General features: G+C 34.9%; 1 protein-coding gene across 14 annotated transcripts in view; it reads right to left on the bottom strand.

Annotated features, from left to right (window-relative positions):
• Nucleotides 1-261: 261 nt before the first annotated feature.
• Nucleotides 262-12,235, bottom strand: part of TAFA2 (TAFA chemokine like family member 2) — a 541,094-nt gene continuing 529,120 nt past the window's right edge. For 13 of the 14 annotated variants that reach the window (XR_010148009.1, XR_010148010.1, XR_010148008.1 and 10 more), the window contains one exon: nt 262-2,406. Coding sequence is in view for 9 of the 14 variants with exons in the window: in XM_009425008.5 (XP_009423283.1) it covers nt 2,395-2,406 (12 nt within the window). In the remaining 5 variants the exon portion in view is untranslated. The remainder of the gene's footprint in view (nt 2,407-12,235) is intronic. The other variant, XR_008538450.2, reaches the window with a different exon arrangement.

The raw sequence follows: 12,235 nt of genomic DNA, 5'->3' as shown, positions 1-12,235 counted from the left end.
CAGTGGTACTCATAGTCAAGATGGGCAAGTAGCGTAAGTGTTAAGTATATCTATTTCAATTGTATCCTAGCAAAGAAGCACTCATATATTGGAACCTTGTGTAAATGGCAAGATTTGCCATGGATCTTTATTTAAAAAAAAAAAATTGAAGAATTTATGTCATCTTCCCCAGGAATTCAGAGGTTTCCCTGGATAATAACTGAAATGCTCTTAAAATAAAACACAGAAAACAGATCTATAAATGTAATTTATGAAAGAGAGTCCATTTTATATCCCAATTTTATTCACCTTTTCTGAATAGTCACAACATTAATCTACTGGGGATAATCTAGTTAGTATATTTGAAATTCCATGTTTTTTTTCTATTATATGCATGTATTACACTTGTATATAATACAGAGTTTCCAGTGTTGATTTAAAGAACATGTTTAAAACATGAGAAGTATGATGTATAATTTCAAATCTCAAACAAACCTAGGACAAATTCATAATTTCCAAAAAGCATAGTTTTTCACTTGGTTACAAAGAAATTAATGATATTCTAATTGATGCAGAAACCCCAGGGCAACTTTTTTTTAATAATTTCATATAGTCTTGAGCCATTGTGAAAATCCACTCAAAGCCATCTAATTCATTTTATGTATGATTAAAATGGAGGCAGAAAGCCATTTCATTCCATGAACTTATGAGACAGTGGATTTTAGTTCAATGTGAGATACATACTTTTCAGATTTTATTTTTAACCAATTTTACATTTTTAGTTGCTCTTCCCAGGAAAGTGTCTGAGTAGTGTTTTGGCCTTTGAATATTGTCACAAACTAATAGACCAAAGCTCCCCAGGATATATGGGCCTCCATCCTGGAAACCAACGTATGTCTAACTGACCACGTCAGTGAGTTTTTAGAATACAAAGTATTTCCACACCTTCTTCCATACCACCTTCCATGATGGAAATTCTAACAGGACAATTTTTGAAGCATCTTCTGAACAGTCTAAAATGAGTAAAACACAGAAATCCTTCTCCTTGCATTCCTTGCATTCCTATAGGTTTACACAATATTGTTACAGAATGGCTATGCACTTTTCTTTCTTCTCTCCCTTCATATCACAAATGAAACAAAATAAATGTAGTACAAAATTATACATTCTATAACTTAGAAAAAAAAAGTACATACATGTTTAAGGCCTTTAAATATTTATGACATACTTTCCTGTAGAACCAAAACCATAAACGTTAAAATCGCTACAAAAATGTCACAAAATATTGGCCTAACAAATTGTTTGAATAGGAAAACTGTAAGCAAATATTTATAAATTTGAGACTGAGGAAAATGAACAATTTTTTCTATCAACAGATTGAACAAATATATAAGCATTCAAACAGTCATTGGGATCAAGCAAAAGAAAGTCTTTTAAAATGAGATAGGACAGTTTTTTAAAAAATACTGGAAGAAATCTAAGTGAATAATGTTCAAGCTAAGAAATCAGAAACTCACATGCATCCCTGTCAATTTTTTTGAAACTGAAGGCTACCCATTAACTTGACTGCTCATTGCTGATTTCTGTGAAGGGAATAAGTAAACATGAAAAATTAAAGAAAAGCTCACTTAAAAAAAAACAGAAAGGGAGAGTGCTCTAGAGGTACAAAGTATTATATAATGAAAATGGCAATCCAGTTCTAACTACTACCTATTTGACAAAGAGCTTCAGCAGGGTGTTGTTAGCCTTAGGGAAATATGTCAGCTTGTCTATACATTCTTATATGATTGATTTATTCAGATAACTATTACTTGCCAACATTATTACCAATGGATATATATTTCCATTCCTTTAACAAAAGCAACTTTAAGATGTTAAAACATGTAGGCTTTCCGAGCTCCAAGATTAGGATATAAATAAAATTGTCTCAGTCTACACCATGCCAGAGGAAAAGTTCTCAAAGGAAATGTCATTAAAGCCATGTGTAGTCCCACTAGCAAATGAACATAGGACCCAGGAACACATCCAGGACAGAAGGACAGTGCACTTGCGATACAGCTTGCAGAAACAAGAAAAGTAGTCACATCTGGAGCCAATAACTCAAAAGGTGACTGTCTCTAACATCACCCTGAAAAAAACAACTCTTCACCAGCTCCGCAGACAGTGACTTCAAATTCTTTTAACAATTTACAAGTTGAACACAGTTCAAATCTGCTGAAACCTTCATGACATGGAAGTTCATGTCTGACTTTTAAAAAGTCTTGATTTCAAGAAGAGGCCATGAAATCCCTTGGAAATAGACTATTGAGCGCCTCTTTCAACTGGTATAAAAATCTTCAAGATCACCTCAGGAGTTAAGTTTCTATGCGCATGTTCAATGTCATCAGCCTTGAGGATCACTTGATTTCTCCTGGGTTAATGGGTTACCTACAAAGGAAGGAGAAAATATAGTCAACATTTCATAACATACCGATAATCTTAAAACTAAACACAATTAAAAATTAATAGATAACTCAAAATGCTGGTGTTTGCTGTATCAAATACATTGCTTAATTTTAAAGGACTAACAGATGCAGGTATTTCCATCATATAAAAATATACTTTTTTTCTCATTATCATCTCACAATATTTTTAAAGCCATTTGCACAATTATCCAAGTGAATACAACTGTGACTAGAATTATCCCAACTGGTGACAACAATATCCCTCTCAGACCCAGAGAGTGATTCTGGAATCCTTGTTTTTTTGCACAGGCTTGGTAGCCATAACCCAAATATCACAAACACATCATACTAGGCTTCAGAGAAGAAAGACCTTTGTCCCCAGCAACACAGTCACATCATATTCTCAAAAAGCCCTTGGGGATTGGTTCCATAAAGTTCATTTTTGAAATAGTTTAAAAATTGAGGGTTTATTTGAGTCAATTATATTTGAAAAATTATATTTGAGAAAAATCTGTTTATGGGGGACAAAAATATCTGAGGAAAGAAACAATAAGGAATAGAAAAATGTTGTACCAAATGTTAAAGGTGCCCCAAAATTTTCATAAAATTGATTAGAATATACTATTAATGCTATTTTAAGTATCACTAAAAACATTCATACTAACTTCACACCTACTAAAGTCCAAAGACCATTTGTGTACAGGAAAAAAGAATAATAAACAGATAGAATACCTGATACATATATACATACATATCTATGTATGCATAGATACAGAGGAAAACACACAGGGAGAGGGAGAAGAAGAGAGAGGGAGAAGGAGGGGAGAGGAAAAGAGATTTTGAGAGAGAGAGAGGATAGAGGGAGAAAGAGGGGAGAGGAGAAGAGATTACCAACACAGCAGAAATATCTCGATTTCTGCTGTGTTAATAAATTTCTAATTCTATTCTAATATCAGGCAGGGTATTTAGAGAGTTACCTAACAGTTCTTTTCTAGGAATGGCTAAAACAAAAAGTGATTTTAAAAAATTATTGTCAAAATTTTGATTTTATTCTATTAAGTGACATTGTTACTTGTCCTTTGAAAAACATTACAAAAGTCTGTTTGGTTTCATTGTTTTCTGATCAATTATGTAAAAAATGAATATATTAAACAAAATAATAAGCTAGTTCTAGACTTTGCTATGGCTAGTCTCAAATTATACTACCAAAGGGAGATGGTACAAAAGGCAAAAAAGTGTTTTCATGCATGGAGACAGTCATCTCATTTCTGTCTCAGTGGTCTGCTAGCACTCCTGAGGAAGGAGTTCTTTGCCTGCATATTTGAAGTGTTTTACTCCCATGCACAGAACCATGGAAGAAGTTGTGCCGAGGATGGAGGGTTGGAAACACATGAAGAGCCTACTGAATCTTTGAGATTCTGGGAGCAGGAGATATCTTAGGCATAGCAGCGATCTCATTATCAATTATCAACTATCAATCTGTCTGCCATTCAGAAGTCATCATATACAATTTCTGTGAAGGGCTCCCAAATTGAGTATGAATGTGGACCATATTTTCAAAACTAATGCTGAAAAGACAAGAAAAGAGAGGGGAAGCTATATGTGTGTGTGTAAAAGACGGAGAGAGGAAATTGAGAGAGAAAGAGAGAGAGAGGAAATTGAGAGAGAATAAATGGTTTAGCCTCTGCTGTTGCTCAGTGTAGCCAAATGGAGAAACATGGCGGAAATGAACTGCATAAATGTGGTGCCATGACTCTATGATAGCAAGTGACATGTCCTCTTGATCCACTTCAAGCTCAGGTTCTAAGTAATCTATTAGTGAGTATAATAGATGCATTCCTATATCTTCATTTCAAGCTAAATATTTGACTCTACTAGTTTATATAAAGTTGAGAAACGATCCTCTCAGCTATTTATATATTAAAACTTTGCTCTCATATAATTTTGAAAATAGACATCTAAATTAAAAGTATAATACAAAAGGCTTATAAAACTAAAACAATTTTTTCTCCATTTCTGTAGAGAAAAAACATAGATATATACACACACATAAACATACAAACACATATAAATAAGGATATAACCCATATCCTCAAAAACATCATAAACATCCATTTTCATGATGATATCTTTCTATCAGCTAACATAATTGCTAGAGAAACAAAATTTAAACTTGACTAAAAGAAGTAATTGTCTAAATACACATGGATTACAGCATAATTAAAGCAACCTATTCTCACAGCTAAGTTTTACACAATATTCCTGGATTACTAATTTTAAAAATATCCTAGCATATGAGATGAAGAATATGGTATAAATCATTTCTAATATTAGATGAAAGTATACAATCTAATACTTGATTTTTTTTTTGATTATTTGATTTGGACCAAGAGGACACATGGTGATTCGGCATCAAGAGCTCTGTATTTAGGCCAGAATGGCAGTATTGCCATGAAGATCAAGTATTATAACGTTATTTAAGACCTAGCTTTGTCAACCCTGAACAACTATAAAAATAAAAGGTCTGGATTTTAGGAGGGATTTTTTTGCTTTTGAATGTATAAATCTTTAACAAGAGAGCCACTAAAAGTAGAATGAAAGAATCACACTATTAAATTTAGCTTAAAGCTTCCTCCTTACATATTTTAAGTTCAGCCTAAAGGTTTCTCTGTACATCATAAACTGTAACCTAAATGGAGGTGTAAACACAATGTAGCCCACTCTTACACCAATCACCGAGTTTTGGCCAATCAAAGGTGGCCAACTGTTCAAACTGTGTTCAAATGAGGCAGATGCTGAGCTGTAACCAATCTGGCTGTTTCTATACCTCACTTCCGTTTTCTCTATGTCACTTTGCTTTTTCCGTCTATAAATCTTCCACAACGTGTCTGTGCTGGAGTCTCTGAGCCTACTCTTGCTTGGGAGACTGCATGATTCACAAATTGTTCTTTGCTCAATTTAATTCAGCTAAAGTTTTTCTTTGAACAATACTAACAGACATTCATGAAAGTTTAGAGAACTGCATTGAAGGAATTAAAGCCTAACTAATGACTCATCCTTTTCAACACAAAATAAGGATGAACATGTATAAATATCTACCAGCACCCTCCCTGACAACCTCAGGGTTTGCACTAAACAAGATGGGAAAACCAAAGGTTTAAAAATATATAGGAAAATGATTCTAAATATAGGTACATTATCATCAATTGAAAAAGTTTACTATGCAAGGTCCAAATACTATTTGCAAATGAAATTATTACCTAAAATTAAACAAAAATATCAACCTTTTATGATTTGTATGCTTATTTTAAATAAATACGAGTGACCCAAGTTTAAATTCTGGCATGCTGGGGGGGAAACATATTTTAAATGTCATTTTACCTTTTGTAGACCCTAAACTGGAACACCCTGATATGCAAGATTTGCTTAAGCAATATTTATATAATCCAACATTTTAAAAAGTATAAGTAATCGTTAATATATCAAATTAAGCATTGCCATATTTTTACAACTTAAATAATACTCTTTCATTCAAACTGTATTTTTTGGAAGAGGCCAAGTACTAAGTTATACCTTCTAAGGAAGATTTTTGGCAAGTTTTCAGTAACTAAAAGCAGGAGGTTGCAATAAAATCAGTTTTACAGGATGGGAGATAGCATTTGCTACCATGAATGCACACTATCTTCTTGTTCTGAGGGCAATAGATATAAAATACTGCATGAGGGAGAGAAATGGCCCTATGATTGTTATGGTTATGCCTTGAGCTTCATGCGCTATAATCACTATCTCAGTAAATTTGCCTTTCCAAAGGCAATATTTTACATAGCTGTTCTTTTTTACGCAAATCTTATTTGTGTGTGCCGCACACCAGCCAGTTTGGTAAGTGAAACTACTGGGCTGCTGAACACATATAAAATGCAGAAATAATAATAGCTTTTCTGTCACAAGCAGGACGCTACCCTGGTAGCAATCAACCAGGATGAAGATGCTAATCTGGTAACATTAAGCAAAAAGTAGTAATTATTTAAGATCAAGGCACCCACTTATCACAGGCCAACAAAACAATTATAGGGCCCTGATTAGATTTCTAAACAACTCATGCTAAAATCATGTCTTTAAGTCTGTTCAACAATTTAAATTGAGAAAATAAAACCTGGTTAATGACATATATGATATTAGTTAAATTTGAAATTAGGTGAACTCAATTATTTATACAGTTTCCATTTTATTGTTTGAGTATTGTGAAATTTCCTCTGCCAATCTTCAAGTTAAATTACAAAGTTGGAAGGAAATTCAATAATCTATTCTGTCCTTTTATAAAATTCTTAAATCTTAAAATTCTTACAATCATTATATTGAAGCCTAAAATTCCTTGTTCCCCCTGTTCGAGTCCTGCTGACTAGGTTATCCGTAGGAGGTAACATATTATGGTGAGAGGCATAATGACAAATAGCTCAGGCTTTGTTCGGCAGACTGCCCAGGTTCAAATCCTTGCCTTATCACTTTCTAACACTATGGGGTTTAATAAATTATTTAAACTAGCTGACCCTTGGCCTCCCTGTGTGTAATACGCTATTGTGATTAAATCAGATAATCCAGACAAAGTGCTTGTCCCATTAAATGGCTTTTAAATATTAGTAGGTGGTAGAAGTAGAAATTCTCAAACAAGATACAAAAGGTGATACATAGGATACCTATTGGAGGGCGGTATTACTTCTTGTTTCTCTAAAAATATTGACTTAATTTTCTGTTGCTTATAGTGATTCATCTTGCCATTATTTCTTTTCATAATCTTGTTATGTTAATAATAAAAGTCACATATTAAAAATGAAGCACTGGCCAGGCGTGGTGGTTCAGGCCTGTAATCCCAATGCTTTAATTAATTTATTTATTTTTATTTTACTTTATTTTTTTTGAGATGGAGTCTCATTCTGTCACCCAGGCTGGAGTGCAGTAGTGCTATCTCGGCTCACTGCAAGCTCTGCCTCCTGGGTTCATGCCATTCTCCTGCCTCAGCCTCCCGAGTAGCTGGGACTACAGGCGCCCACCACCACGCCCAGCTAATTTTTTTGTATTTTTTTTTAGTAGAAATGGAGTTTCACCATGTTAGCCAGGATGGTCTCAATCTCTCGACCTCGTTACCGCCCACCTCGGCTTCCCAAAGTGCTAGGTTTACAGGCATGAGCCACCACGCCCAGCCAATCCCAGTGCTTTAAGGGGCTGAAGCAGGAGAATTGCTTGAGGCCAGGAGTTTGAGACCAGCCCGGGCAACATGGCAAGACCCCTCAAGACTCTACAAAAAAAAAAAATTAAAAATTAGCCAGTCGTGATGGTGCACACCTCTAGTCCCAGCTACTCAGGAGGTTACAGGGAGGATTGCTTGAGCCCAAGAGGTCATGTCTATAGTGAGCTATGATCTTGCCAATGCACTCCAGCCTGGATGACACAGTGAGACTGTCTAAAAAAAAATTGTAGACTTGGAACCAACCCAAATGTCCAACAATGATAGACTGGATTAAGAAAATGTGGCACATATACACCATGGAATACTATGCAGCCATAAAAAATGATGAGTTCATATCCTTTGTAGGGACATGGATGAAATTGGAAACCATCATTCTCAGTAAACTATCGCAAGAACAAAAAACCAAACACCGCATATTCTCACTCATAGGTGGGAATTGAACAATGAGATCACATGGACACAGGAAGGGGAATATCATACTCTGGGGACTGTGGTGGGGAGGGGGGAGGGGGGAGGGATAGCATTGGGAGATATACCTAATGCTAGATGACGAGTTAGTGGGTGCAGCGCACCAGCATGGTACATGTATACATATGTAACTAACCTGCACAATGTGCACATGTACCCTAAAACTTAAAGTATAATAAAAAATAAAAAAAATAAAAAAATAAATAAATAAATAAATAAAAAAACAAAATAAATTAGTGAAATCAAAACATTACTTTAGACCATCAAAATTATGCAAAAAAAAAAAAAAAAAAAAAAGAAAAAAATGAAGCGCGACTTTGATATTCCATGAAGGTAGGCTGCCTGTTTTCAATGCTCAGTTCTGCTAATGATTTACTGGGTAAAACAGAGATACTATTAGCATCTGCATCATAGATTGTCTGAGCTGAGAAGTAAATGAGTTAATAGGTTACATGCTTAAAACAGTATGAGGAACCTAATGAGTGCTAAAGAAGTATTAACTATTATTATTCAGATATGTGTAAATTTTTAGCCATCCAATGTATTAAATTCCCAGGTTTTGCCTCTGATTGTTTCTGCACATATGTTACTAGTCTTCTCTGATACAGAATTCCATTTTTTTCTAACTCTTTGTCTTTCTAATAAACCAGCTACCATCAGACTTTGCAGAAAGGATACATATTTAGGAAGTTGGCACTTCACTTTATCTACACTTAAAAAATAAATGGGATATTATTATGCCAAAAAAATGCAGATTTGCAAATTTCCCTATTCTTTATTGATGGTTCCTCTGATATCATTTTTCTTTGAGTTCTAACCTATATCCCAGATTTTTTTAAATTTCAGTTGTTCCATTTGCTAGTCTACAACATATTTGTGAAATCACTGCCAAATCTCCACAGCATCAATGTAAATCTTATATGATATTAGCTTAATTAAAAAAAAATTCTTTTCTCCAATATGTTCATTAAAATCATGTTATGAGGAACTATTAAACAATATTTATATAATAGAAGTGAAAATGCATTATGAACAATAGAAGTGAAAATGCATTATGAACATTACAGTCAATTTCATTTTAAAAAGTTAAATTTTCACTAAAATATCCATGTTATTAGATAAACATTTATTTTTGGACTGATGAGCACTCTTTAGTTAAACAACTGGAAGACAAGGAAATGTGGTAATACTTCTAAGAGGAGGCAGAAGGATTAAATGCAGTTCATGGTCAATCCTTTTAAGATGGCTGCTTAATAACATCACAAATAGGCACAATTTCAAACTAACATTACAATAAATTTAACTTATTTGATAAAGGTAAAAGGGAGAATAGAATACCTTCATCATTCTAAGTGCTGATTTGAATGAACTCTTCCTTTCTTTGAATATAATTGCTACTTCACTCCAAATGTATTTTTTTAATGTAGCTCTTACACATACATGAAATAAGCTCTTGCTTCACTTTTTGTGTACTAAATGCGCAATTAAAACATCATTACTCTGCAGTAGCAGGTTTTCTCATTTAAGCTTGAGAAAAGCTGCCATTACATTGGTCGTAACTATATGTGAACGCACTTGTCATATCTTAAAGCACCTCATGCAATGAGGTATTACGAAATGAAAGACATCTATTGGTCTGGGATATTCACGCATGAGCAAGCTGACCAGACAACTTTCAGGTAAGGTAAGGCACTATAAGACAATGACATATGAATCACTTTTATAAATATACTCTTCTATGTGAAAATTAAGCCTATATTTTACTTTCATGATGATGGAGGTGACTCCTAGAGACCTGAAAACCATTGTATTTTCATACCACAGCTTAGTTTTACCTCCAAAGAACTGCTTTTGCCAGATTGGCCTGAACATTTATTTTAACACTTTGAGATAGGTTTAATACTTCAGCTAGGATCAACATTTCCACTAAAGGACCTTGAACTATACTCAGTTATCTATTTTATAAATTCTTGAAAAATTTAACAGCCTTGGGTGAGTGGAAAGAGTAATTTCAAACAACAGCATTTCTGTAGCTAACTGATTATATTTAGGTGTAAATCAGTGTGAGTCTCCAGACTTGGCACATAATCTTTCTAGACTTCTGGAAAGAAACAGAATACCAGATATGCCTGAATGGGACAGCCTCATTCTGCAAATCAGGAGACCAGGGTTTTATACCAGTGTTTCTACCTGCTGGTTCTAGAACTCTGCATGAGTCACTTAAAAAAATACCTGAAACTTGAGTTTTTATCTACCAAGCACATTGGTTGGAGTCAGTGAGCTTCTGACTCACTTCTTGCCTCCAACTGCTATGACCTTTCTTAAGAAACACTACTTCTAAATGGGATAAAATGTCATTTTGATGGCCTAAATTCTTCAGTGGTATAACCACTTTGAAGACTTCATTTTCTAAAAGGCCTAATCATTATATCAGAATGCAGAACTAGTGAGCTCCTACCACATATACAACATCTGTCAATGGCTTTCAGCTTCCTATGCTGTGCAAATGAAAATCTTGACTGGAAATGAATCTTTTGAACAGATGGACCTGCGCTGTTTCTTGGAACTTTGAAAGCTGTACAGTGTGCCTGCCATGAACTATTCTACGTGACTCATGGAAGTAGATGACTGTTTGCGTTGCCATTTATGCACTTTCATCCACTCAGAAGCAGATCAGCCGTTTCTCTCTGGATGACATTCAATGCTAGCAAAACAAAGCATTTTCTGCTTTTTAAGTAGCTAATAAATTCCTTTGACACTTTAAAAAACATTTGTTAAGACAAGACTTTGCTTCCCCTTCCCTTGGTACCCCAACACACACACACTGTGTTTGTTTCAGGTAAAGAATCACACACACAAAATTAAGATAATGGTGAAAGTCAACAGCATATGGAATAAGGAGAAATCTCTTGCAGACATTCAAAAAATCCTTAAGCCAGGAAAACAATTATTTTAAATGCCTCAAGGAAATCTGAGCAGGCTTTTAAAGATATGTATTCTATATGCCAGCATAGTTCATACATTTTTACAGACAGTTGAGATTCTGAACTCAATTCAAAGGTACTTTACCTGCTAAATTTGATATTAAGTTCATTTTTTTAGACTAGCCTTTCATTTGTAGAAGAGTAATTTGAATTGATAGTTTTTATCCACTTTCTGCCAGAAAGCTTTACTTTATAAGTTTCAATCTGGTCAAGAATCACCAGTCTCACTACAGAAGCTTTAAAAATTGTACTTTAAAAAATGAGTTTAAGATAGTTGGAGTTAGGGGTGAAGAAGATCTGAAACTTGGAAGAAATTCCTTTTCAGAGCCTAGAGAGCATTTTCTCTTAACTTCTTTGTTGGTTTGTGTTACAAACACAAATGGCTCTTAGGGACAACCTTTCCTTGAGATACTGAAACCACCTTTGCAAAAACTGTATCAGGGAGAAAATTATGGCAGTTGGGGGGATCTAATTTAGCCAAACCCTATCTTGCCTTTGGCATTCAACCTGATCTTAATTATTTCTGGGTTTAAGCCAAGCTAACTTTGGAAGACAGTCAGTTTATAGTTTAAGTAATAATAGCCTTTCCCCAAAACTCAACCACCTTTGTAAAGCTAAGGAAAGATCACCAGGGTAGGAGGATAGAGGAGCCTGAATTCTGCTAAGGCATAGACATAAACAATTGCCAGCCATTGTTCTAGATGTCACAATGGATGCAAATTCTCCAATTACTCCTACAGATAACATCACTGTTGTAGAACCTAATATGGGTCTTTTGAGATATCTTTCCAGGGTTTTTGCATGCCTGACACCAATGGCTCCACCTGGACCCAAGCAATTCAGCCCACAGGAGGACCGTTTCCAACACCTATATGACTGCATCCCCAACCAACAGTAGCAAGCGATCATTCCCTAGCCACTCCCAGCCCTTCCCTCAAACTATCTTTGAAAATCCCTAGCCCCCAGATTATCAGAGAGCTTGATTTGAGTAACAGCTTCATCTCCTGTGTGGCATGGCTGGCCTCTGATCAATTAAATTATTTATTGCAATGCCATGGTCTCTATGAATTGATTTTGTTTGTGCAGCGGGCAGGAAGAACCCTTAGGGCGGTTAC

Source organism: Pan troglodytes, chromosome 10, assembly GCF_028858775.2.
Source record: "Pan troglodytes isolate AG18354 chromosome 10, NHGRI_mPanTro3-v2.0_pri, whole genome shotgun sequence".
Taxonomy (NCBI): domain Eukaryota; kingdom Metazoa; phylum Chordata; class Mammalia; order Primates; family Hominidae; genus Pan; species Pan troglodytes.
Note: the sequence above shows the minus strand (reverse complement) of the source record. Positions and strands in the feature narration are given on the sequence as shown.